General features: G+C 54.3%; 1 protein-coding gene across 8 annotated transcripts; it reads right to left on the bottom strand.

Annotated features, from left to right (window-relative positions):
* Nucleotides 1-25975, bottom strand: HIF3A (hypoxia inducible factor 3 subunit alpha). 8 transcript variants are annotated; one of them, XM_032839118.1, is made up of 15 exons: nucleotides 25901-25975; nucleotides 20679-20869; nucleotides 19530-19675; nucleotides 17768-17852; nucleotides 17367-17479; nucleotides 17017-17225; nucleotides 15283-15389; nucleotides 14919-15066; nucleotides 11530-11648; nucleotides 10323-10513; nucleotides 9285-9389; nucleotides 5239-5510; nucleotides 4190-4307; nucleotides 2876-2957; nucleotides 1-599 (listed from the first exon to the last, which is right to left on the bottom strand). In XM_032839118.1, the coding sequence occupies exons 1-15, from the start codon at nucleotides 25924-25926 to the stop codon at nucleotides 502-504; spliced, it is 2010 nt and encodes a 669-aa protein (XP_032695009.1). In that variant the 5' UTR covers nucleotides 25927-25975; the 3' UTR covers nucleotides 1-501. The 8 variants fall into 8 exon arrangements, with proteins under 8 accessions (XP_032695009.1, XP_032695016.1, XP_032695011.1 ...); XM_032839125.1 differs by lacking the exon at nucleotides 25901-25975 and adding an exon at nucleotides 22614-22701; XM_032839120.1 differs by lacking the exon at nucleotides 19530-19675 and having other exon boundaries at nucleotides 25901-25969.
* Nucleotides 25976-27064: the final 1089 nt, after the last annotated feature.

Below are 27064 nucleotides of genomic sequence, written 5' to 3'. Positions count from 1 at the left end.
GAGGGAGGAGGGGGGATCAGAGTCCTGCATTCTTATGGACTCCAGGCCATTCATAGTGATTCAAAACCTATCATGAAATCAACAAAAAGAAAAATAATAAAAGATGGATGGAAAAGAAATGTGACTATGGTTATCAATACTCCCCAGAGCCCAGAAACACAGATCTGAACCCCAATGTCCCCCATCCCGAGTCACCCAAAAATCAAGCCAGGAGAGTTGGAGAAAGGGATGAGGTCACCAGTATTGAGAACCCCAAGGGAAGTCCTGAGAGAAGGAGGAGGGCTCCAGGGGCCCCCTCCCAGAGGTCACTGAGCTGAGACCACCCCAAAGTCCCCAGACATGGGGGGCAGAGGGGCTAGGGCTGAGGTAGGCCCAAGGTGGGCAGGGGCCGCTGAGAGGAGAAAGGGAACCCCTCTTCTGGTACCCCCATCCTGTGCATTGGCTGCCGGCGTGGAGTGTGGTTGAGGTCCTTTCTGGGGAGTAGAAGGGAGAGGGGCTGGCTCAGTTGGCCTGGGCCAAGCCTACTGCTGGCTGGAAGTGGCTCCTGGGCTCGGCTGTGTCCTCATCCGGGTAGAGAGAGAGCAGCGAGGGGCCCAGGCCTGTGGGGGGAAGACGGAAGATCAACCAGTGGGGAATTACTACCCAAACCCATCTTCCCCTCCTGACCGTTAAGAGTGTGGGTGATAAGACAGGCATGCCTGGATTCAGATCATAGTAAAATCTCGGGCAAGTTCTATTCTCTGAACCTCAAGGTGCTCAGGATGTTTAAGGCGGTAGTTACGAAGGCTGGAGCCAGATGCGGCCTGAGTTTGAATCCAGGCTCTGCTCTTTACTTGCTGTGTGACCTGAGACAGGTGACTTCCACCTCTCTGTGCCTGGGCTACCTCATATGTAAAAGGAGCCAAAAATAATTCCTTTCCAGGGCTGCTGTGGGAAGGAAATGAATGAATCCACGTAGAGTGCTTTGAACAATAGTATTGGTGAGCGCTCAACAAGTGAGCTCTTGCTATTTACCCAGGAAACAGGGAGACCTAGACCTACCCCACTCGTGAGAATTCACCCAGTCAGAAAATACTGAGTACCTGCTGTGTGCCAGGCACAGGGGCCACAGCAGTTAACAGGACAGACAAAATTCCCTGCCCTGGGTTCCAGGGAGGGGCATCAGTTCTGTCATGTACACGGTAGGTTTTGCATAAAACCTGGCACAGAGTGAGTGCTAAATAAATATTAGCTCTTCCTTTACAAATATGTACTGAGCCCCTGCTCTGTGCCCAGCCACTGCCCTGCCTCCCAGAGACAGGAGAATAGGGCTGTGACAAGACAAGCCTGGCCCCTGCCCTCACAAAGCTCACACCCGCAGGGAGAGGACAGCCAAAAATCAAATAATGACCTCAACATCCACATAAATACGTTCTAGGATGAGTGTTATGAGCCATGAACTTAGGAAGTTAGGGAGGGCTTCATGGAAGGGGTAATATTTGATCTGAGATCTAAAGGATGCTTTAATTAATTAAGCAAAGAACAGAAGGAAAAGCAGTCAGGCAGAAGGATCAGCACATGCAAAGGTCCTGAGGCCGTCTCCTCTAGGGAGATTACATCAAAGTCAGCACGATGCCTATAGAGTCCCCCCACAATCAGCCCCTCACCCTTCTCCTCTCTGCTGCAGCTATTCTGGCCTTGTTGTCCCCCAACTAAGATATCCTCCCACCTCAGGACCTTTGCCTTTACTATTACCTCTGCCTGGAATGCTCCTCCCTCAGAAACTGTCACTGCTCACTCCCTCACTTCCTTCAGGTCTTTGCTCAAATGTCATCTTCTCAATGCGACCACTCTTAATTGTACTACTTAAAATTGAAATCCCCCCACCCCAAGTTCCCTTTCCCTTTGCATGCATTATTATTTTCCCAGAAGCACTCATCTTCCTCTCTTGCACCCCTTCTTGTATTTGTGTCTTTATTCTGGATTGTGTCCCCACTACAATGTCAGCCCCGCGACAGCAGGGATTTCTGTTTTTGTTCACAGTTGTGTCTCCAGCTCCTAGGACAGTGCTTGGCATTGACTGTGTTCAGTAAATCTTTGTCACATATATGAGGGACAGAATGAACCAGAAGACCGTAACCGTGGCTGGAACAGAGGATGTGGAGCTGAGTGTGGTCTGAGAGGAGGCAGTGTTCAGACCCCCAGAGGCTAGAGTATAAAGTGAGGAGCTTGCTTGCTCTTTCTCAGAAGGGCACTAGGGAGCCATGGATGAGTTGGGAGCAGAGGGAGGCCAGGGTCAGAATCACGCTTTGGGAAGATCCCCTAGCTGACCCGTAGAGGTTTGGAGTGGAGCTCTGGCTACTGACGATTGTGCTGGAAGGGGAGGACGGGAAGCTAAATGAGCCCAGCAGTGGTCTCACTCTGTGGAGGGGCTGCCGCACCAGCGTCGCGTGAGGGCAGACATTTCTTGAACATTTACTGCCAATCCGGTCTTGAGCTAAGCTCTCCTGTGCTGCCCCTCCACAGATCCTGAAAACATCTCCTTAAGGTAAGAACTACTATAATGGGCCCTAACTATTTCCCAAAGCCACACAGCTGGGAATGACCAAGGCAGGGCAGGCCCAAAGCGAAATCAGACACAGACTTTGGGAGGCCCAGCGTGGGCCTGGGCTCAGCTTCCACCCCAAGGGACACCTCTGGCAAGCCCCTGCCTCCCTGGGGGCCTCTATTTCCCCCCTCAGTGCCACTGAGAACAGGGAAGGGCTGTCTGTCTTTACCAAGGTCAAATCCAGCCACAGCGCCCCCCCTCCCACCTTCTGGATTGCCCCACCTCTCCCCTCTCAACCATCTGGGGCACCTCCTCGGGGAGAGAGGGACCCAGGGTGGTGCTACTCACGCAGGGGCTCACGCAGTCCCAGGAGGTGGGTGCTGGCGTCCTGCTGGCTCCCTGGGGCTGGCCCTCCGGTCAGAAGGAAGCTCTGCAGGAGACACACAAAGCTGCCACGATCACGGTCATGATCGTCAGTGTCCCTCTGCCGGTGGTCCTGCTTTCAAATGCTCCTCGTGCCCTGATGTGAGCGTGCTGCTTCCTGCCCAGACTCTGACCCGGGCAGCCGCTCGTCCTCTCGTGTGCAAATATGAATGCAAAGCATAACGGTCATGCCGACAATATCTTAAGAGCAGTCGTGAGGATTCAGCAAAATGTAATCACGCAAGAAATACCGTGCATCATCTGCCGCAAGGTAGGCACTTGGCAACTATCAGCTGTGGGTACTGCCACACACCTCTCGTGTTCAAACCCCTGCTCCGAGTGAGGAGCCTGAGAGCCACGGAAGGTGCTGGGGGAGGCTGGTGGCAGGGCCGCAGCCTAGGCCGGGTTTTGGAAAGGGCGTCCTGGTTGCCGTCGTGCAGAAAGGACAGCAGGGGCAAGATGGAAGCAGGGAGCTGGGGGAAGGAGGCAGAGGGGGGGTCGTGCCTTTGCTTCGTTGTTGTTGTTTTTTTTTTAAAGATTTTATTTATTTATTTGACAGAGAGAGATCACAAAGCAGGCAGAGAGGCAGGCAGAGAGAGAGGAGGAAGCGGGCTCCCTGCTGAGCAGAGAGCCCGACGCGGGGCTCGATCCGAGGACCCTGAGATCATGACCTGAGCCGAAGGCAGCGGCTTAACCCACTGAGCCACCCAGGCGCCCCTGCTTCGTTGTTTTTATACCATTTATTGACAGCCACTAAGGACCGGCCTGTTTTCACTTGCCTCTCCTGAGTCCTGTGAGATGTCACCATCCCACTTCCCAGATGAGGAAACTGAGGTTCATGGCAGTACCATCACCTGCCCAAGGTCTCGCAGTTACGAGGTGGCAGACCTGGGACTTGACCCCAAGTCAGTCTGACTGTTGTCTGGACTCTGAATGCTACACTAATAATCCAAGGGAGGCCCACGGGAGAAGTTCCTATACATACTAACCTTTGTCGTTTCTCCCCTTTACCCTGCGTCATTTTTCTGCTTAGAACTCACCAACTTACGTAAATTTGCAGAGCCCTTTCATACCATGACCTGAGCTAGCGATCAGGGTCCTAGCCTCAGCCGGATGACTGACCTTCCATTTGACCTTCAGTCAGCCTCTTCCCCTCTCTGGGCTGCCCACCCGTAAAACACTAGGTTTAAGCCCACTAGGTTCTGAGGGCCAGAGAATCCCACGAATCCCCCAACATACCAGGCTGAGGGGAGGCAGCAGGAAGTTTTCGGCTTCTGGGCTGGGGGCCCACTTGGGGGGTCTCACTCCTAGCAGCTCCACGCCCTCGGCTTCGTCCTCTGCGCTCCGAGCCAGGGTCCTGGAGGGAAACAGGTCAGAATCTCAGCACAGGACAAACCCGAGCAGGGGTGGGCCCCACCGTAAGCAGGTGATGAGTACTCATTCACTCTCCCAAGTGCTTGTTTATTCCTTTACTCACACATTCACCCGTCCTTCTGCCCATCATCCATCCATCCACCCATCAATCCGGCCACCCTGCCATCCGCCAATCGTCCATCCACCCATCTACCCGTCCAGCCATCCAGCCATCCACCCACCCACTTACCATCCATCCATCCACCTACCATATTCATTCATTCCCTCCCTCCCTCATTCTATAAGTCTTTATTAGATACCCACTGTATATCCAGCATCGAGCTGAGAGCTTTGGGAAATAATGAGATGTAGCCATAAAACCTCACACAGACAGTAAAGGGACCATTCTGGACACTAAATGGGCGCCCGCCTGCCATGTGGAGAGCAGAAGCTTGAGCATTAGTAATTTAACGTCTCTGGAAAGAGGGCGTAGACCCTCTGAAATTCTATGCAAAATTGTGCATGCATATGTATGTGTAAATGTTCTTGGGAAAGAGTCCATAGCTTTCAACAGATTCTCAAAGGCGTTAGGAAACTTGGTTCTAGACAGTTTTTTTGACACTGTTGCAATGTCCTCTTAACTGTGACAAAAATTGTGATGAGGCCAGATATAAATATGTTCTAAAGGAGAGGGCCCGGTGGACTGGTGGGATCTGGATAAACAAGGAGAAGAGTGGAGGGCACTCCAGCCGGGCACAGCCAAGACAAAGACGGAGGTTGGAACAAACTGGCACGGGCGGCAGACACCGAGGGCCTGGCCGGAGCAGAGGTCAGAGGAGGAATGAAGCGGGATGGGGCTGAAACAGGAGGCAGGAGCAAGACGGGGGGCGGGGGGCGGTTCACTCCCTTTATATCCTCCCTCTACTGCGGCTCACCTCTTCCGAGCCCCAGCCGTGGGGGAGGGCGCCAAGGGGTCCCCTCTGGAAGGGCTGGAGCAGCTCAGCCGAGGGTCACTCCCCCAGCGGGGCAGCAGGGAGGGCTCGGGGGCTGGGGGCGACAGGCCATGAAAGCTCCGAGCACGGGGCCGGAGGACAGCGCCTGGAGGTCTGTGGAAGGCCCTGGGCCGCTGCTCGCTGGAGCTGAGCTGGAAGTCATCATCCATGGAGATGTAGGGGGCCAGCATCTCCAGATCCAGACCATCGACGTCCTGCGGGAGGCAGGAGGAGGTTAAAAGCAAGGGCCTCGGCCTCAGGTGGGCCTGAGCTGGACTCCCAGCTCCGCCATCTCTGAGCCAGGCGCCCGAGGTCAAGAGTCTGAACTTTGCTTTGCTCATCTGTAAAATGGGTGGAAGGACTCTGTGGCAGCCCTTCACCAAGATGGTTCCCAAGGAGCCTCGCCTCTTGCTGTTTGCGCCCTCGTGTAGTCCCTACTGCAGGGACAAGGGTTGATCTGGGCACAATAGGATTTCGAGGGGATGATAATGTGGGACTCCCAACATCAGGTTATAAAGAGACCGTGGCTTCTGTTTTTTTGCTGCAGACTCTCTGGTGTCATGTGCTGTGGGGGAAGCCCTACAGAGAGGCTCCCATGGCAAGAAACGGAGACGTCCTGCCAGTGGACAAGTCGGCCATCTTGGAAGTGCATCCTCTGGTCCCTTTCAAGCCTTCCAGTGACGGGAGCCCTGGGTGATGACATCTTGACTGTGACCTCAGAGCAAAGGCCAGCCCGCTAAGTGGCCCCCAGGCCCCTGATCCCCAGAAATTACATGAGGTTGTACATGCTCTAGGGGAATGAGTTACCCACAAATGACAGGTGAGATCTTCGTCCTGAGAATGGGGTGCTGCCCTAACGAAAGCCTGAAATGCGGGGTGGCTTTGGCACTGGGCAGTGGGCAGGGGCCGGAAGGGCTCTGAAGAGGCTGTTGGAGCCTAGACTGCCTTGAGCAAACAATTAGTGGACACGTGAGGCATGAGGAGCTGGCCAGGAAGGGCATAAAGGGATGTGAGGAACATATGACCGGAAGCCCGAGGAAAGGGGGCTTTTGTGTGGTAGCTACAGTTTAGTGTCACCTGCGGTTTTGTGGAACTCGGAACAGGTAACTAGTGAGCTGGGCCATCCAGCTACGAGCGTCCCAGCCCCAGTGCTGAATGGCTGCCTGATTTCTTCTTGCCCTTGGAGTAAAGACAAGAGGAGAAAGGAGCTAAAGGAGAAAGGCTACACATGAAGGAGCTGAAGGGGACTTGAAGGTCTGGAAGATTCTCAACTTCCCTGTGAAGTGAAGAATTAATTTTACCCAAAATGAGGTGTGGCCTTTGCCCTGGCTCCTCGGGATTTCCTGAGTGACAGGAGCATCTCTGCTCCTCATGGTGAGCCCCTGGGGCCATGCCAGACACTGTATGCCAACGAGATGACTCAGGCTGGAGGCTGGCCATGCCCAACGGCCAACCATGCGATGAGAGGGTCGGGGCCCCGTGAGATCAGCCTCACCTCCGGGGGAAGTGTGTGTGTGTTGGGGAGGTAGAGATGAAGATCAAGGTTAACTACATGGGCAATAATTCAGTAGTGCCTACATAATGCCCCTTCGATGAAAACTCTGGACACCTGGGGCACCTGGCTGGCTCAGTAGGGTTGTGTCTGCCTCTTTGGTTTTGGCTCAGGTAATGATCTCAGGGATTGAGCCCAATGTTAGGCTCCGAGTTCAGCGGAAATCTGCTCGGATAGTCTCTCCCTCTGCCCCTCCCCCCTGCTCACGCTCTCTCTCTCAAATAAATAATAAATCTTAAAAAAAAAAAATCTCTAGACACCACAGCTTGGATGAGCTTGCTGGTGTGGCAGTATGCCATGCTGCTGGGAACATGACATGTCCCCGGGGTCATGAAAGCTTTGCATTTGGGACCCTCTCAGTCCCAGATTCCACACTATGCATCTCTTCATTTGGCTATTATATTCTTTTGAAGTAATAACTATCATTTTAAGTCCAGTGCTGTCCTAAGTTCTAGAGCTACTGCCAGCAAATTACGGAGACTGAGGTACTCATGGGAATCTCTGCATTTGTAGGTGGCTGGTCTGTAGTGAGGGAGGCCGTGGGCATCACAGCCAACGAGCTTGCAGCTAATGTTAGAAGTCTTGGACAGACTTGGCAGTCAGGAGGACTGTGGCCTTCACCTTGGGTTTGGCTGAGCCTGGGAACTCCCCAGATGGCAAGGCATGCTAAAATTGAGCAGGGAAGAGTGCTCTTGGGAGGGCCTGGTCTAAAGATGAAGCCCAGGGTATGACTAAAAAATTCTTTGTTAAGACTTCAGAAAGACCAAAGGCGTTGCCTAGAATATCCCTCAGTCAGACAACAGCGCTCTGGAGTTTAAGGATGTGCCTCACAGATTTTCTCAGTCAGAGAACGGGGCGTCTGTTAAATTTCTGGGCACTGTCACTCAAAAGCAAAAGCCCAAAGTAAAGAAGGGCTTATCCTGAAGAGATCGTGGGCTTTACTTTTGTCTAAAGGAGTGAACTCCAAAGAGATTCATGCAAGACCCACACATTTTTTTTAAAAAGATGATTATATAAAGAGAAACGTTGTCAGCTTGGACTGGAGGGGACAGAGATGGAACTAAATGAAAAGAGACCTTTGGGCCACCAAAGTTCCCTAGTGAGAAAGCAGGTCAGGAAAACCCTCTCAGCTGTAAACACATGTTACCCCTTATGAAACAGCAAGGAGGACTCCAAGTGAGGAGCCCAGCATCTAGACAGCGGAGCCAAGAACCATGGAGAAAGGCCCTAGGAAGTAGTAGGGATGAGTTCTGATCAAGGAACTTCTCATAGTTGCTCAACTGGATTTTAGAACTCCCGGGACTAGTGATTCCTGTATGCGCTCCAGTCCTCTTCCTCTTTTTGAACAGGGAATACATGGCCTTACTCTGTGCCTGGCCCACCACTGTATGTGGGGCATGTGGCTGGTGCATCACTTGTCTCTTTGGTTCATGGGCCAACAGAGGGAGAGCTTCACCATGCCCAGACCCGATGCAGGTGGCAAGCTTCCAGATGTTGGGTTGATACTGTCATGGGAAGAGACTTTGGGGGCACTTGGGAGGGGGTGAGTACATTTTCCATGAGGGCGGGGCACGAATTATTGGGGTCCACAATGATCTTTGCCTTCTGGTATATGCGGATGCCTTCTGCATTGTATCAGGGTTGGTCTGTATGACCGATACAATCGCGAAGTGATGGTGTGTTGCTTCTGAGATTCGTTTATAAAAGACTGCATTTTCTGTCTTGGGCTCACTCTCATTATCTCTTGGGTTCCCTGCCTTTGGGGAAAGCCAGAGAGCCTACGTGGTAAGCAACTGAGGCCTCGAGCCAGAGCCAGTGAGGGACTGATGCCTGTCAACAACGATGTGTGTGGGTTTGGATGTGGATCCTCTAGCCCCACACAACTGTACCCCTGATGGAAAGCTTGACTTCAGCCTCACAAAAGACTCATCAAAAACCATCCAGCTGAGCTGCTCCCAGATTCCTGAATCTCAGAAATGGTGTGACACAATAAATGTTAGTTGTTTCAAGGTACTCAGTTTAGTGATTTGTTTTGGAGCAACAGAAAACTACTACATCATATCACTGCCATTCATCTAGCTGCTCAATCATCCAAACATTATCCATCCACCCATCATCTACCCAATGAACTAGTGGCCTATCTAACTACCCATCCAAACATCCATTATCCATCCATCCATCTGTCTAACCATCACCCATCCATCTATCCCCCATAATCCACCTAATGAATATAGTGGTCCATCCATCCATCCATCCATCCATCCATCCGTCTAACCATCACCCATCCATCTATCCAACATCATTCACCTAAAGAATACAATGGCCTTTCTATCATCCATCCATCCAGTGGTCCCCTCAACCACGCCACTCTAAAGCTCAGTTATGTCAGCCCCCAGAGCACATAGGTAACGTTTGTTCCTTCCAGGCCAGCCCTTACCTGAGCTACATCTAGATCCGACTCCACAGACTCAAGGTCCTTCCCTGAGGCCACGAGTTTGTGCGTGTTCTCCACGTTCAAGTGTGGTCCATCTGGGAGATCAGCCTGTGGGGAGAGAGCAGACGCTTAAGGAAATCTGGAGTCTAGGAAGTGTTAACAGCAAGACAGTCTGGACATTTGAGATCAGGGGCAGCAGTGAGGGTTAAATGTCACACAGCTGGGACACCAAGGGGGTCAAACGGCGAAAGCAAATGAATTCTGGACCTGGGTGTTTCGAAGGTGGAAGTGGCCAGGGATGGATTGACAGGAAAAACTCAGAGATTCAAAGACCAAAGCCCAAGGCCAAGATTTTCAGGCCCTCTTGGGAGTCTGGAGTCTGGGTCAAATGATGCAGAGTCCGCTAGCCCAGGTGTAAAGGTCACAGGCCACAGTCTTATTTCTCTGGTGGAGAAAAGATCTTGGGGGAAGGGCAGCTGGGGAAGGATGAGGAGAGTCAACAGCAGATAACATGGGCCCCTGAGTCAACGGTCACACTATCTGAACTCAAGTAAACAAAAAGTAGCTTCTGTGGTATATATAGCACCTACAGGGTATCAGGGGTCTACCAAGCACTTCCCGTGAATGATCTCATGAACCCTCCCAGCAATCACTGAGATGACCTACTTGCTATGATCCTAGTTTTATAGATGAAGACACTCAGGGCCCACGTGTCCAGGGAAACACAGCTGGAAAGTGGCAGATTCAGGATTTGACTCCTGGTCTCTGTCATTTAAGACATCAGACATTCTTGACTCTTTGAGCTCCTGGATGATTGGTCATAAGCAAGGAGGGAGGGTCACCCGTGCCAGTCCCAAACAGCCCAGGTTTTGGTCCAGATCACAGTTGAAGAATCTGGGATCTAGGTCTTAAAGGAACCCCATCTCACCCCAACCTTCCCACTGCACAGAGGGAGAAACTAAGGCCCAGAGAAGAACAAGATTCAAGCCAAAGGCCAAAGCAGCCTGAATGCGGAGGGTTTACTTGGGAGGGACTGCTTACCGGAAGAGGACTTTGGGGCCGCCGTGTGGCTGGGGGTGCACTGGGGGTGGTGGCTCCTGAAGTCCCGTCCAGGATGGGTGCCAGGAGGCGACGGAGGTCGGGGCTGCAGAAGCGCCGGGGGTCAGCGGCCAGGGTGGCCTCGCTCAGTGCAGGGGGGTGCAGGAAGGCCAGGATCCGGGGACCAGAGGCATCTACGGGACACACAGATGGGGAGGACACAGGGCTGAGGGGCAGAGCCCTCCCCACCAATTCAGGGAGCCTCACTGGCATTTTCCATAACCGATCAGGGTGGAGGCTGCTCACAGCACTGAGGAACTGAGTTTGGGGAACCGCTGCTCTATCCCTTCAGTTGCTAGATCGTGGGGAGACCCTGGAGCGTCCTACAAGGGCCAGTGTGGGGTGGGAGGCACACAGTAGGCTTGGGATGGTAGCAATTGCCCAAAGATGGGGAAATGTTTTAATATCTAAAATCAACACGGCTAGACCAAGGCACACGCCTGACCCGGTTCTTCTCCAGGTGCACAGAACAGCAACCAGACGTTCCGCTCTGGGCGCGGCGGGGGGGGTGCTTGCGTATTGGGGGGACTTGCATATTAGGAGAAAAGACAGGCCCCAGGCCCCCAAGGAGGTTCTAAGGTCCCTGGAGTTGAGTTCTGAGGCAGAAAAGTAAAGGCGATCAGTGACCCCACACCACACCCAGGAGCATGGGCTGCCAGCAACAGCTTGGAGAAAGAGACGGCCTTGAGGAGCCATTAGGAAGAAAAGCTCGCCCAGGATTGGGGGAGGGTCGGGTGGGGGAGAAGGAAGAGGGAGAAAGGAGCCCCAGGAGGATGATTATCGGATGCCAGTGAGCAGTGAAGTGGGAGCAGGGAACCAGCTGAAGGGTGGGGGCAGTGGGGAGCCACAGCAGGATTCGGAGCAGAGGAGCGTCAACCGAAGCGATCATCCCAGGGACACAGAAGTAGAAGGACCGAAGAAAGAAGAGCATTCTGGGCAGAGGGAGCCGCCAGTGCACAGGCCCTGAGGCATGAGAGTCTAGCATGTTCCAAGAGCACTAAGGGAGCTGGTGTGCTCAGAGGGTGAGAAGGGGAGGGAGGCAGGAGTCAGGTCACGCAGGGCCTGGTGAGCCCCATTCTTAAGGCATTTGGGCTTTTCCCTCAACCGTCCTGGGGCCACAACCCCTCCCAGCCCCAGCCCTGCCCCATACCAAGGCTGTCCCGGAAATTAGGGGCATCCTTCTGGGAAGGGGTGCCCCGCTGAACAGGTCTGCGAGAGTGTCTCTCCGTCTGCTCCAGGGATAGCACCACTCCAGTCTCTTCCACCCGGCTGGGGTATAGGGCAAAAAGGGGAACAAAAGTCAGAGAGGGTCCTCGGGCCCCGGCCCAGGCAGCCCCCTTAGATGATGTCCTGCCACAGGAGGCGATCTCGGTCAGGGCAGGAAGGCATTGTGCAAAAAATAATTTGCCACATTTATGCGTTTCTTTTATGGATTTAATTTTGGCTGAATGCTTTTTATCATAATAGCATTTAAAATAAAGTTATGTGTGTCTTCCCAAGCTCTCTCTGTGGAAGGAGACAGAAGAAAAAAAAAAAAGAGTTGGCATTTAGCACAGCTTGGGTAGAGAGGGGAAACGTGTGGGGGGAAAACAAGGGACAGAGAAGGGGAGAGTCAAAAGGGATAAGAACAAAATATTCTCTTTATATTTACTTATAAACATATTCTTATAATGATTGATGAAGTATATATATTTAACACTCTTACATTACCAAATATGAAGAATTCAGAGGGATATATTTTAATGAATAAGATTTTATTTATGAAGTCTCTATTCATAGACATTTTTCATATTCAAGGGAATGGATTTATAAATATATCCTTCTTATGTCCCCGGCGCCTCCCTTCCCCCCAGTCTCTAGCTGCTGAGACAACCCAAATGTTCTCAGTCCAATCAGCTTTTGGAGAATCAGTCAGGGGGGCTGAAAACCAGGCCCTCGTTTGTGTCTCATTTACATAACAATACCCAGGATGGCACATGGGTGATCCCCCCACCAGCTCTTTGAGAAGCTATGCCCCTTCCCCACCCTCACCAAACCCCTTCTGGGCTGGACACACCCCAGTTTAGGCTAGACCAAAGCCACACCAACCCCTTTGAAAAACACAAGCCTGTCCATGTCCCACATGTATACGCACAGTTCACAAGCGCACACACAGGAACACAGAAACAGGTATATACCCAGACAGACGTGCATGCACAATCTGTACTCTCACGCTCACACATGCATATTCTGCATTCGTTCAATCCCATAAACATGTCCTAGACAACTAGTACTGTCTGGTGGCAAAGAGCAACGGCTCTCTAGTCAGTGGTCTGGGGTCAACCGGCCTTGCCACTCTGTGTAATTAAGAACACACGGATGAAGCGTGTGTGACCTCGAGTCTGTGGCTGAACCTCTCTGTGCCTCATTTTCCTCTTCTGTAAAGAGGCAATATAATAATACCTCCTCCTGGGTCCCTGCGTGGCTCGGTCAGTTAAGCGCCAACCTTCAACTCAGGTCATGATCTCTGGGTCCTGGGATCGAGTCCCGCATCAGGCTCCCTGCTCATTGCAAAGTCTACTTCTCCCCCCAGCTCCAACTCCTCCCCGCTGCTCATGTTCTCTCTCTCAGATAAATAGAATCAAAAAAATAATAATACCTCCTCCGCAGGTTGTTAGGAGGCTTAAGTGGGCAAATACACGTAAAAGGCGTAGAACTGAGCCGGCACCTGGGGAGCGCTACCTAAGTATCTGTGATTCCTGAACGACTACTAGGTGCCAGGCGCTGTTCTAGGTGCTGAAGATTCAGCAGGGCCCCATGTAAATGAGTTTTATTCTTGTAAAGCAATTGCTCACTGCAATGGAGGAAGGCTTGGGTCTGGGAGGGGAGGGTTTTTATACCACAAAGTATAAGCACCTGAGCACACAGAGACAGCCACACAACTGCCCACCACACAACACCTACACAGAGCAAGGACAATTAATACCATAAGCTCCTTATTTCACTGGGATTAAGTAAGCCATTCCCTCCTCTCCCATCTCTGCCAAGAAAAGTGAACTCTCCGGGCCTGCTCTTTGCTTAGAGTACAGAAGACTGAAACCACAGGGCCTGGCCATAGAAAGGCAAATCTTCACAATGAGCAAAAGGAGCTTCCAGAAGAGGGAGGGGCAGGTCCCCTCTCTTTCGCAGTGACAATGGCGAGGCCTCTTGCCACATGGACAAGTTATTCAAAGGCTCTGATTTGGAAAGGTGTTAAAGTGAGAACATTCCACAGATACTTAGTCTTGTTTTCTCACGGGGCTTGAACTCCGGATTGTGAGATCAAAACCTGACCTGAGACCAAGAGCCAGACGCTTAAGCTACTGGAGCCACCCAGGTGCCCCTCCCCACTTCCATTTCCTAAGAGAATCTGTTCTTGATCAGAAAGATGTAGGGAAACCCGTAAGGCTTTAGAAATTGAGAGCATGTCCTGGAAGAGAATTTTCAAAGAAGACCTGTAATTCTCTCTGTCTTCTGTGCTAATTAGCTGCCCCTCGTCACAATGTTGTCATGGTGAAAAACTTCTAATATGCTGAACTCAGTGGAGGAGAGCCTGTGATTTTACCCCAGTGCATCCATTAGAATGGTTAAAATTAAAACCAAAGAAGACAAAAACAGAGGACACAGAATGCTGGCAGACGGAACCCTTACTCACTATTGCTGGTGCAAAGGCAAAATGGTGCAGCCTTTTGGGAAAATGACCTGGGAGTTTCTTATGAAGTTAAATACATACCGACCATGCCTAGGTGTTTACCCAAGGGAAATGAAAACATGATCTCACAAAAGCTTCCATGAGAATGTTTACAGTAGATTTTTTTTGTCATCACCCGAGATAGGAACCAGCCCAAGTGTCCTCCAAAGGCAAATGGACAAACAGACTCTGGTCTGTTCATATTCATACCAGAGGACACCACTCAGCATTAAAAAGGAGCGACCCCCACACACAGCACAGATACACTTTAAATATGTTACGCTAAGTAAAAGAAGCCAGACTCAAAAGGCTCCATCCTGTGGGATTCTTTGAATGGAACATTCTGGAAAGGGCAAAATGCTAAAGGTCAGAGGGCAGCTCGGTGGTTGCCAGGGACTGGCGTGGGGTGGGGTGCACTGGGATTCACTATGGCAGAATGTTTTTGGGTGATTCTCTGGAGCTTGACTGTGGAAGTGACTCCATAATCCCACGCCTTTGTCAAAACTCATAATAGCATAGACCAAAAAGTGAATTTATTATATGCAGATTACACTTCAATATTTTAAAAAGCAAAAGAGCCCCCACGATTCTGCTAGATTTCTTACTTTGAGTATGGAGCCCTTCTCAATTTCAGTGAACAGCACGCACACGTGCGTGGGTGTGCACACACCCACACCCGTGTGGGTACGTGCAGGCACACCTGTGTGCATTCGGTCACACGTGGTCTGCAGACACAGACATGTGAGCACTTGTTCTCACCCTCATGTGCACACACACATGCCTCTCACACACCATGCAGGCCCACGCACTGCACACCCCCTCCCACTTACCTGATCAGGAAGTGGACGCAGACGATACTCTCAGACTGGGGACCCCGGCCCCCTGAAACCACTGTGGCCTGGGTCTGGGTCCACAGATAGCCACCACTCCGGGCCAGGAAGCGATACTGCCCCGTTACTGCCTGGCCCTTGCTCAGCACTGGGGAAGGGGATGCAGGACGGGTCAGGGCCACAGAAGGGGCAGATGGGAAGAAAAGGCACTGGGGACAGGGGCTTGGGTATGAGGGGACCGGGGAAGAGAAGGTTCCTTGGGACATGGGGCGTAGGGAGCTGGTGTCGGGGCATGGGGGGAAGGCTCCCCAGACCATGGGGGGCTAGGGGCGCCTGTTTCAGAGTGCCAGGAGGTCCTACGTACAGGTGTGGATGCTCTGGCCAACGGCGTCCGAGTCCAGAGCGTGAATGTACTCGTAGGCCGAGCAGCCGATCAGGTCACTGGGGCTGTAGCCAGCGACTTCCGCGATCCTGGGGTGGGGGCAGTGGGGCCTGGTCAGTTCGACTGGCTGAGGTGGAGGGTGGGGCTGGGGGACATGGGGATGAAGCCAGCAGGACAGAGACAGATAAGGTGGTAACAGAGGGAAAGGGAGAGTAAGAAACAGAAAAGGGATTATGATAGGCTGAATAACGGCCCCCAGAGAGGTCTGCCTCCTAATCCCGGGGACCTGTGATGACTGGGACCTCACAGGGCAAAGGGGACCCCTCAGGGCTGATTAAGGGCGGGGTCTTGAGATGTGGAACTTCACGTGGACGAGCCTGGTGGGCCCTGTGTGGCAATGGGGGCCCTTATAGAGAAATACGGAGAACAGGACAGGTGTCCTGTTCTGATGGAGGCAGATGGCGGGGCCGTGTGTTTTGAAGATGGAGAAAGGGGCTCCAAACCAAGGAATGTAGAAAGATTCCAGAAGTGTTTAAAGCAAAGTGACTCCAGAGGAATGCGGCCCCTGACTTTAGCTCCACCGGACTCATGTCAGGCTTCCGGCCTCCAGAGCTCTGAGATGGTGAATGTGTGTTGTGTTGAGCCCCTTGGCTTGTGGGGAAGTTACGGCCGCAGCAGGAAATGGACGAGGGTGAGGGGGATGGGATGAGTAAAGCAAAGGAGGAGAGAAAAGGACCGGGTAAGAGAAGGGAAGGAAGAAAATCAGAAAAAGAGAAATAGGAAGAAATGAATAAAATAAAACGTAATAATGATGATAATGATTAAAAATATACACTTCTGGGGTGCCTGGCCGGCTCAGTTGGTGGAGCATGTGACTCTTGATCTCAGGGTTATGGGTTCAAGCCCCACTTAATAAATAATAAAATTTTTTGTTTTGTTTTGTTTTGTTTTTTGGCTTAATACACCTCTATGGCTTTCTGCACCAGGCAATGCACTGGTGCATTGTCAGAACAGCTGCTCTAAGGGGCGCCTGGGTGGCTCAGTGGGTCAAAGCCTCTGCCTTCAGCTCAGGTCATGATCTCAGGGTCTTGGGATCAAGCCCCGCATCTGGCTCTCTGCTCGGCAGGGAGCCTGCTTCCTCCTCTGTGCCTGCCTCTCTGCCTACTTATGATCTCTGTCCGTCAAATAAATAAATAAAATCTTTGGGGAAAAAAAACCACAAAAACAGCTGCTCTAAAGAGGTTCTGGTACCACTCCCTACGACAGACCAGGAGAGCACAGCACAGACAGGCGCCCACGTTTGGCCAAGGGCACACAGCTAGGCTTTAAAACCAAGCCCAGACTTGCCATGCCCAAGCACAACTTCAGGGCAAGGGAAGGAGGGAAGATGCGGGAACATGAAGGGCCCTTCCATGTTGGGCACTGTGCTAACTGCTTGAGGTGCCCTGACTCGTTTAAGGAAAGCAACAGAAGGACAGGGAGGGAGTAACGAAGACTCAAAGGGGACAGGAAGAGAACCCAAGGCAAAAAGACCCACAGAGAATGCCAAGACGGACAGCCACACAAGACAGAGATAGAAGGCATCAGAGAGAGATGGAGATGGACCAGAGGGAGAACTGGGGGGCAAGAGAAAAACCAGGGAGGGACCCAGGGGCAGAAAGGAAGAGGAAGAGCCGAGCCAATGGAGGGGTGGGGTGCAGCGGGGCCGCTGCCCACCTCTCATCACAGTAGGTGAATTTCATGTCCAGGCTGTGGCGGCTGAGGAAGGCCCCCCGGCCCAGTGGGGGCTCCAGGCTGCCCGGGTGGGGGATGGCTTCACAGATGAGCACCAGGCATTGCAGGGGGGGCTCCAAGTTGGGGCTTCCTGCTGGAGACGTCTGTGCAGGGGGCTTGTAGGCCCTCATGTGTCCAGAGCAGTGCAGCACCTGGTTGGGGTGAGGGGGGGCAAGGTGGGGAAGCACGTGGGCCTGGGGCTCCCGTGGGGCTGGGAGGTAGGTCTCTGGGGACCCCACCGGGAGCTGAGAAGGAGAAACCCTGGACCCTCCTCCAGGCCGGGTCCTGCCCACCTTCCAGGTGGCCGCCTTGAGGTTGAGGGTGCGCCCGCGGCCGGTGAGGGTGCTCTTCATACGCAAGGAGAAGCAGCGCTCGGTGGGGGCCTCCGGCTTCTTTTTGGACAGGCCTGGGGAGGGCCCCGGGGAGGGGGGTGAGCAGGGCACCACGTGGCTCTGGACAGCTCCCAGTTCCCTCCAGCGCCCCCCCCAGCCTCATTCCCAGAGCGGAGACCTGGAACCAGAGGGCCTCCAAGGGGTGGGGTGGGGGCAATGCTCTTTCAGAGCCCCCAGGGCAGGACCATGGCCCCTCCTTCCAGCTTCCTCAGTCCAGTCCTCCAGAGGAGGAGGGGACACGCTGAGGGGAAGCGGGAGCCGCAGCTTTTATAACCGGGGTCAGAGGCCTCTAAGGGACTCACTCTGCCGGGGGGTCAGGGCGTCCTGTAGCTCCTCTTGGTCACAGGGATGGATGAAATCAAAGATACTGTGTCCAATGAGCTCCAGCTGCCAGGGAGGGAAGCAGGGGCAGTCTGGGGGTTAGAGCACTTTCACCGAGTCCTCCTTCCTCAGCCTCGCCATCCCTGCCCTGATTTATAAGCCTGGATTACTTCACTAGTTTGTTCGTTTTTTCATTCATTCATTCATTCATTCATTCACTTACACACTCACTAAGCAACCCTCTCTTTAGCACCTGCTATAGCCAGGCCCTCTTCCAGATGGGTGGGCAAAGCTATGACCACACAGGAAAAATCCCTGCCTCTCAGAGCTTACTGGCTGGCAGGGCAGGTGGTCAATAAGGAAATCAATTAAACAAAACACAGACATAAAATAATATGTACATAATAGGAAGAAAACTGGAATAAGGCCATGAAATGACAGCATGCTATCTTAGACACCATAGTCAGAGCCCAAGTCTTGAGGGGACACTGAAACAAATCGCTGAACCAAGCCAGTGAGGTGGTCCTGTGGCTCTCTGGAGTGTTCTGGAAGAGGGAACAGCAAGTGCAAAGGTCCTGAGGTGAGACCCCATTCAAATCCCATCTGGTTGCCAAGCCAAAGATTTGACAAGTTATTTCAGTTCCGGAAATGGGCATGGTGCTGGCGGGAGGGGACTCCGATGGAAGGGGACCCACACAGCTCCCAGTCCAATAGTGGTGCTGACTCGGGGAAGAGGGCTCGCTCTCCTCTGACAGCACTTCCTCCAGCTAGATTCAAATCCTGGTCTGCCACTTCCTAGCTTTGGGGCCTTGGGACATTCCCCTCTCTGAACCCGAGAAGAGCTCAAGCTAACAAAGAAATTGGTACCAGGAGCAGGATAACAAGGCAGGAGAAAGGAACAGATGACGACTGTGGAGCCTATTTATGTGAAATAGAAAAAAAAAACAAAACAGTAACTGTCCTGTGGGGCATGCTGTATGGGTTAGCTGAAATCAGTTCTCACCTGTGTGTCCTGCCTTCTCGTCCCCAGACCCCTGCTCATACTCCTCCCATCCAGGGCCCTGCACCCCTCCCTGTGGATGGACCCTCAGCCTCCAGTCTCATCCCCTCCAACTCTAACTCTGTGTGCACCAAGTTGGGGGGGGGGGTGCTTTTCCAACGGTAAATCCAATTCTGCCTCTCTCACAGCCTCTCCCCCGCTGAAAATCCATCTATGGTTCCCTAGTGCCCTGGCAATAAACCTAATTTGGCCCTAAATTATCCAGCTCTGTTGACCTCTCTAGACCTTTTTCTCTCACCTTTCCCATTGTAATCTGCGCTGAGCCAGGATAAACATCTTTAATCCCCCCCCCCACTCCAATGCTGTTTTATCTCACCTCTGGGTCTTTGCATATTCTGTTCCCTCAGACATACGCATTCCCAGTCTTCACTGTTCCCATCCACTCCCCAAACCTTCTGCCCCGCTAAGTCCTTCATTAAGGTTTCGGCTCAGATGTCTTCTTTTCTAGAAAGTCCTCGACGCCCCCTGAGGCTGGCTCAGGCAACCCCCTTCCCCTGGCTCACATGGCCCCCTAGGCTGTCCCATCCCTGTCCTGACCCTTCTGCAGCTTCCCGTCGGGTGACACATCTGTCTCCCCTCTGTGCTGGGAGCCCTGTAAAGACAGGGCTAGGCCGGTCTCAGTCACCTCCGTATCCCGGCATCACCTGCACGGGGCCAGGCACAAAGCGGGCAGCTCCTCTCACCTGACTGAGGCCCAGGTGTTTGCTGACATTCTCCGACAGGTAAGCCATGTCTCCCTCGGCAGTGAGCACCATGACGAAGCCCTCCAGGGCCTTCAGGTAGCAGGCATCCAGAGCTTCGCCCCCTGCTCCCACCTGGTTCCACTCCCCTGGTGTCCGGGCCAGGGCGGAGGGGGTTCTCTAGTTAGTCAGCCATGGGGCCACCCTGGCTAGCCTCCCTTTGCCTTCCCTCACTCTGAAGAACTTACAGGTGCCCCCAGGTGAGCAAGAATATATGCCCGTGGTTTGGGAGTCCCAAGGAAGGGGGCAGGGTTTTCCCAGGGGCACAGAATTCTAAGGAGGTGGGGGTCTCCCACAAGAATGGAATTCAAAGGTGGGGGCGTGGTCTCCTAGGAGGCCAGGCAGACTTTTAAAAGGATGGGATTCCTAGGGGTCAAAATTCAAGGTTAAAATTCTGCTTAGAGGGAGTCAGAATTCTAAAGGGGGTGGGGAAGGCCTCCCAGGGCCTCAGAATTTCAGAATTCTTGGGGCCTTGTAGATGGGCAGGATTCTAAAGAAGCAGGGACTCCCAGGTGACGAGGATTCTAAAAGGGCAGAGCCTCCCAGAGAAGTAAAATTCTACAGGGCAGGGAAGGAAGTCTCATGGGCAGAGCCTGCCAGAAGATGGCTCCACATTCCTCGTAAATAAAATGTTTTCAGGGTCCTGGAGATTCCAGGGGTGTGTGTGTGTGTGTGTGTGTGTGTGTCTCTCTCTCTCTCTCAGACCCCCCTGCAGGGTAGAATTCTAACTGGGTGGGAATTCAAGAGAACGGCTCTGAGGGGAAGGGCGATGGACCTAAGGAGCTAGGGAGGGCACGCTCGCAGGTGGTCATTAAAAATTGGGCAGCTAAGCCTCCCAGGGATATTTATCGCAAAAAAAAGTCTTCCTGGGGGCCAAACCCTAAGGGTTGAAGGACCCAAGGGAGTTCTCAGGCCTCCTATTCCTTAGAATTCCAACTCGAAGGAGGTGGGGCTTCCCAAGGGGCGGGACCGCACACGTGATCGACTCAGGAGGGGGCGGGGCCTCGTGCGGGAAGGGGGCCCACCCTCCGCCCGGAAGACGTTAGGGGTTGGGGCCTTGCCCAAGTGGGCGCTCCCGGGGGCGGGGCTCACCTGCAGCGCAGAGGCGGTGCATGCGCAGGTAGCTGATGGTGAGGCGCATGATGGAGGCCTTGTCCAGGTGGGCGCTGACCCCGCGCGCGAAGGGCAGCGTGTGCGCCAGCTGGTACAGCACCTCGGTCTCCTGGCTGCGCCGGCTACGGGCCGCATCCCGGGACTTTTCCTTGCGCAGCTCGGTGCTCGACCTGCGGACATCGGCAGCGTTCACTGGCGGCGCCCCCGGAAGGGAAAGAGTTGGATGGGACATGCACGTGGGGCACTGCCACATGGGGCCCCGGGCTCAAAGAGGGCAGGGCCGCGACCGTGCACGTCTCGCTGTGTGGCCCGGGCGAGTTCCCGGAGCTCTCTGGGCCTTGCGAGGGTTATACTCTGGGGCAGCTCCTAGTCGCGGATTTTATCTGTCCCTGCGCCAGCCCATGCTGCCCCCAGCGCCTCACTCTCTGAGGCGTGCCCGGGGCCGCTGTCCCCTCCCTGACTTATCTGCTGTTTGTTCCCTGGGCTGGGGACGCCTGGGAGACCGGGAGGCCTCTTGCTGGCAGAGGGCTGGCAGAGCTGGCCCCAAGCCAGGGAAGGGAGGGATCAGGAAGATGTCAGAAGCTTCTGGGCCCCCTGCCCTCTAGCCTCCCTGAACCCCCTCTCCTGCCCTTTCCCCTCCTCAGCTGAGCTGAATCCTCAGAATCTTAGAACACAGATCTCAAAGTCCAACGACCCACCAACAGGGGCCCTGCAGATGTGACACAGCAAACCAACCCCAGTGTTCTGTCGAGCCAACAGCTAACCCTTCAATCCGCTTCAAATACCTGACTTCTACGGGTGGGATGAGGTGGGGGTGGAGGTTGAAGGATGAGTATTGTTTTGTCAGAAATATCTGCCACGTATCCAGCTTCTTCCCTGTGCCAAGTGAGTAACTCACATTAAACCCACTAAGAGCTCAGACAACCCCAGCAAGAAGGTAATGGCGTTAGCCCATTGAACGTATGAGGAAACCAAGGCACAGAGAGGTTGCAGTGTCTGTCCCTAAGGAGTGAGGCCACGTTTGGACGGTGGTCTGCCTGAACTCCTCAGCCTTCTCTGTCCTATGGCCCTGGGTTTATCTCCAGGTTAGTGATTCTCCCTGTCTTAAATGTCTGAATCCAAACAACACAGTTTTTGAAAGAAAAAAAAATTGGAGTATATTATATATAGTACAGTCTACATAATCTTCTTTATATTTATAATATTGATAAAACCATTAATAACAAGTTATGAACTGCTGAGCGTGCATCTGGCACTGTTCTAAGTACTTCACCTATGTGCACTCACTCAATCCCAGGAGGCACCTTAAATTTCCACTTCACAAAGGGGACACCGGGGCTCTGAAAGGTAAAGTCCTTTGCACAAAAAGTCACAAAGCTAGTAACTAACTGGCCAGGGTGTGAACTCAGGCAGTGGGGTTCCAAAGCCTTCTCTCTGATTCCTTCCTTGTGACCCACTCCGGGGAAGCAGAACTCTAGGAAGAGAGGCTGTCCCTTCCTAAACCAGAGGCCACTCCTGGGGATGGCATCAACCTCAGGGCCCCAAGCAGGAGACCTGCAGCCCCACCCATGGGCACGATTGGGAGAGCGAATTGGAGAACGAGGGGCTGTCCTGTCAGGCCCCAGAGGGAAAAAACTCCCTGCATCCAGTAGGAGGCACAGAGAGGGGCAGGCTGGGTGGAGGGGTGGAGGGAGCCAGCGGTCAACCCCATCCCCTCCCTGCTAGCTGGTGGGAGGCGGGGGCCTCCAGTCCTGCTCTGCCCAGAGGACATTCCGTCCTGTCCCGTTCTATTCCAGCCCTGTTTGTCTTCCTGCCCAGAGGGTGGGGGTGGGCGGGCCTCACCGAGCGGAGCCGGGGGCCCAGACAGAGGGAGAGGGAGTGGGAACGGGAATGGGGGTGGGGCCAGTCCCCCACCTCCCAGGCAGCTGGGCTCTGTAATCCTCTCCGCGGCAGACTTCTCCCTCCACAGAAGGAGCCAGCTGGTGGCTGCAGCGGGACCCTCCTTCCAGCTCCCCGCCTGATCTCCGGACGTTCTTCTGACAGGAAGTGTGGGCCTTCCGCTGGCTTCAGCTGGCTTCAGAGACGCCTGGGTCTCTGGCCTTTCGTTAAACGGAGGAGCTCAATGGGGTAGGGACGAGCTCGACCGGAGCAGAGGTCCAGTGTCTTGGCTCCACCATGTATGAGCTGTTTAACTCTGGGACAAACCGCAGGCCCTCCCTGAGCATAACAACACGACCCCACGGGGTTGTTGTAAAAATTACACGAATTCATATACATCAAGGACTTAGAACAGGGCCTGGCCATCGATGAGTGCCATGAGAGGGCTACACTTCTGATGACTCCCTTTTTGTCCACATGGGGAATGGAAGGCTCTGGAGTCTCCTGCACACTGGAGAGATGCATGGGCTTTGGTGGGAACCCCGTGGTCTGGTCTGTGTGCCATCACACACATGAGAGTAATCACGCTCGCTTTGCGGTACTGAGCACTCAAGGAGCCAGAGACCCCCTTAAATCCTCCCAATCACGCTCGCTTTGCGGTACTGAGCACTCAAGGAGCCAGAGACCCCCTTAAATCCTCCCAATGGCCCGATGCAGCAGGAAAAATGATCTCCCTTTCACAGGGCCTGAACCCAAGGCTCTGAGCAATGGCCTCACTGGCCCAAGTTACCCCGCTGGTAATCAGGGCCCCCACCACATGGCAGCTGCGGTCCACCAATCTCAAGTGAGTCCCACGGAGCATCTACTTCTACCCAGAACGCTGTCTGACTTAAACACAGTTTGTTGTGACCTGTGGGGTATCCTGCCCCCCCAAGATCAGTTCCCTCACCGCTCCTTATTTTGATGTGGTGCAGGGAAGGGGCGGTATGATTCCCCACCACCACCACCATTTTCCAGGATATGTCACTGAGGCTCAGAGAGGCAGTCAGGGGCCCCAGGCCACACATTCCAGAAGCAGATGGATGAGCTGGGATCTGAACATGACTTTAGGGCCTGTGCGCTTAAATGCCATGCCTCAGAGGGCATGTCCACCCCAGGAGCCCCTGCCCTGTCCCTCCTTTGCCCAGTAGCCTCAGTGCCTTCCCGTGTCCCACCTCTGCTACCTCCGGATTTCCCCAGCTGGCCAGTCTCCCTGGCTGGCCCCATGCCCAGCCCTGGTCCAGCCCCCTGGCACATTGCCCAGGTTGGGACGTGCAGCTGGAACCCTGCCACCCTTCCCCTGTGTTCCAGCAGAGAACAGGGGGTGGGGCCGGGGCCTTGGAGGCCCCAGGGTGAGGCCTGGGAATGGGGGCTGGGGCCCGGTGGCCTCCCCCCAGCCCCAGCCAAACCAAGAGACAGAGAAGCCCACCTCTGCAGAAATTGCCACCCGAGAGCAAAGGCAAGGAGAAAGTAGGAAGACGCAGAGCCATAGTCAGGGCTGCTCCTGGCCCTCTCTCTTCTGACACTGAGCTGGGTAGTGGGGGTCTTGAAAAAAGTGTAAAGGATCTAGGGAGCCTTAGGTTGTGTCTGGGCAGGGACCCCTCTGGGCACTGTGAGGCCAGAGGCAGGGTTTGGGAAAGGAGTTGGGGTACGGTCAGTCAGGAGGACTCTCTCTGCCTCTGCCTCTGCTCATTCCCAAGGACATGGTAACCCAGTAGGGTGCCTGTACCCTGAGTCCTATCTTCCCTTGGAACCCTCTGATCCGGGGGGCACGGAGGCCCTTACACCCATCAGGGACTTCCCAAGAACATCCCTGCCTGGGGTGGGATGGCAGGAAGCCTGAGTTGGAAGAAGGGAAGGGGGTGAGGCAGTACGGGGGCCCACTCACCATCACCCAGGCCCCCTTTGGCCCAAGTGCCATCCTAGGGGTGCAGGAGGGGACGGAGCACAGCCGGGATCCGGGTGCGAGTTATGAGTGGGTGGTGCGCAGCACTGGGATGACACCACAGGAAAGGGCTGGCCTTGGTGGGGAGGGGGGAGAGCCCCAGCTCAGCCAAGCGAGGCCCCCACCTAGCCAGGAGGGGGCGCTGGGAGGGGCTGGGCTGAGGCTGGCCCAGAAGGGGTGGGATGGAGTTCCCTGGCAGGCCCAGAGCCAGAGACTGGAATAGAACTGAAGGGGCGAACAGCAGTGGAGGGGGGGGGAGGGCAAAAACATGAGGGTGTGGACAGATCCAATCAGACCTGGGAAGCCAGGGAGGAGGGAAGGGGGTGAGGTTTCCTGGATGCCTCAGATTGGACAAGGGAAACCAAGGGTCTGTAAGATTTTTCCAGGGCCCCAAGAAAACATGGCCAGATAGACCCCTTGGCCTTGGACCCAGAGCACTCAGCAGCTCTGCACCTGCTGGGCGGTGATCACAGAAACCTACCCTCCCTCCAGGAGAACCCAGCTGAACACTTAGGCAGGGCGTGCTCCCATCAGAGCTTGCACTGAATCGGGTACAGCACCCTCCATGGGGGATTCCCCAAATAAGGCTTGGATGGTGTGTCCCTGTCCACAGTCACAGGCACTGAGTGGGGGTGGAGAGGAAGATAAGGGGCTAGACCTGGGAAGTCGGTCAGGCTGTTTCTCTGTTATTGAAAGGGGTGACTCTCCTTTTCAAAAGGGTACAGAAAGGTCCCTGGGAAAGGTCCCAGGTAGCTGCTGAAAGGTGACCCCCTCTACTTATTTCTAGGGGACCCAAGGTTTGAAAGTCTGTCAGGGACCATCCAATTATAAGGGCTCTCACTGCTCTTGAACTCAGAATCTGACTTCCCATTCCAAGGGACTCCCTGAATCTGTGAAAGCTTAGTCTGGGGGCACCCCATATACCCTAGGATCCCCGGGTACCGTAGCAAGGAACAACCTCAATTCTGGGAATTCGGAGGCCGGTAGGTTCAATACGTGGAAGGAGAATGCCTTCCTCAGAAGCCCGGGAACTACTCGAACACAAGCACCCCCAATTCCGTAGGGGCCCTAACCTGGAGGGAAAGCGAACCCCGAGCAGCAGGAAATTGGGGATCACCACCCCGAAGTCACTCCAGTCTAAAGGGGCGGGGCGGGGCAGCCGGGGACTTGGGGAACCCCCCTCGCCTGCAGTCGGGTAGGATGGTGGGTACGGCGGGCAAGTACCTCCAACCGCGCGGCCCGGAGCCTCCTCGGCTTCCCCCGTGCATCCCCCCCAGCTCGGGGGTCCCTGCAAGGAGAACCCCCCGCTTCCCATCATTCCTGCCCCGAACCCCAGTACCTGGCACGCTGTAGCCCCAGAGCCATGGCTCGCCGTTGTCGCTCCCGAGCCCTTCGAGGCCCCTAGCCCCCTCCCCTGGCCCTGCGAGCCCCCTCCCCAGCTCCGCCCCCCGCCGCGCCCGGCCCGCGGCTCCGGTTGGACGACGGGTGTGTCACTTCCAAGAAAGAGGCGGGACCAGGCGAGGACCTGAAACTCTCGGAGTGGGGGGATACCGCGGCATACACCGCCCCCCCGCCACACCCCTAGCCGCGGACTTCCTCCGTAGTGTCGCCCGCAAGGTCCGCGGGCCGCGCCTCCTGGCCCAGCCTCTCTCGCCAAGTTCTGACACCAGCCCTCTCCCGAACCCACCGAGCTCACTCTACCCTGATACCGCACCCTCTAACCCTCACCCCCAGCCCACGTCTTCATTTTCCCACCCCCGGTCGGGCCCCTCAGACCACCAGGCCCACCCCCTGCAAGTCGCCCAACTCTGCGTCCTCCATCCCCTCCTCCTTATCCACTGACAACTCCCGCTTCTCCCCACCCCCACCCCAGCGCTACATTCCCTCTCGGTCCGCAGCCCCTCTGCCCCCATCCCTGCAGCAAGTACCCCCACCTGACCCCGGTCTTCCAGTCTGGCACCCTTTGTACCCCAGCCCTACTTCCTTGCCTCCCTAACTCCCTTTTCAAGTTCCCACCATTGAATGATTAAGTTTATGTCAAGTAAATATGTAAAACCCAAACACACCCATTTTCTAAAAGAGCAGAGAAATGGTATCTTTCTACTAGTGAAGTAAGAAGAGAGAGGTACAAGGTCACCAAGGAGTGGCTAAAGCATTAGGATTGGCTAGGGAACAGAGAGTGTGTGTGTGTGTGTGTGTGTGTGTGTGTAGGGGGCGGTTTACTAACCCACAGGGGACAGGTATTCTAGATGCAGCTTTGGACAGGGAAAAGGATACTATAGCCAAAGTTTGTAGGATTTGCCCTCCCCAGCTTTGCCCTCACTCAGCTTTCTGGTGGGGAACCACTTCTTTCTGTTCTCCCTCTATTTAATTTGAATAGGGCTGGCCATAGCCCTCCGCTCACCAGCTCCAGGCACACAGGATCCAAACCTAGCCAATCAGTTTATCCTGTCTCCCTGATCACAGTGATTGGTTCAGGGAAGACATGTGACCTAACCTAAGC

Source organism: Lontra canadensis, unplaced genomic scaffold (assembly GCF_010015895.1).
Source record: "Lontra canadensis isolate GAN:19392208 unplaced genomic scaffold, GSC_riverotter_1.0 scaffold107, whole genome shotgun sequence".
Taxonomy (NCBI): Eukaryota; Metazoa; Chordata; class Mammalia; order Carnivora; family Mustelidae; genus Lontra; species Lontra canadensis.
Note: the sequence above shows the minus strand (reverse complement) of the source record. Positions and strands in the feature narration are given on the sequence as shown.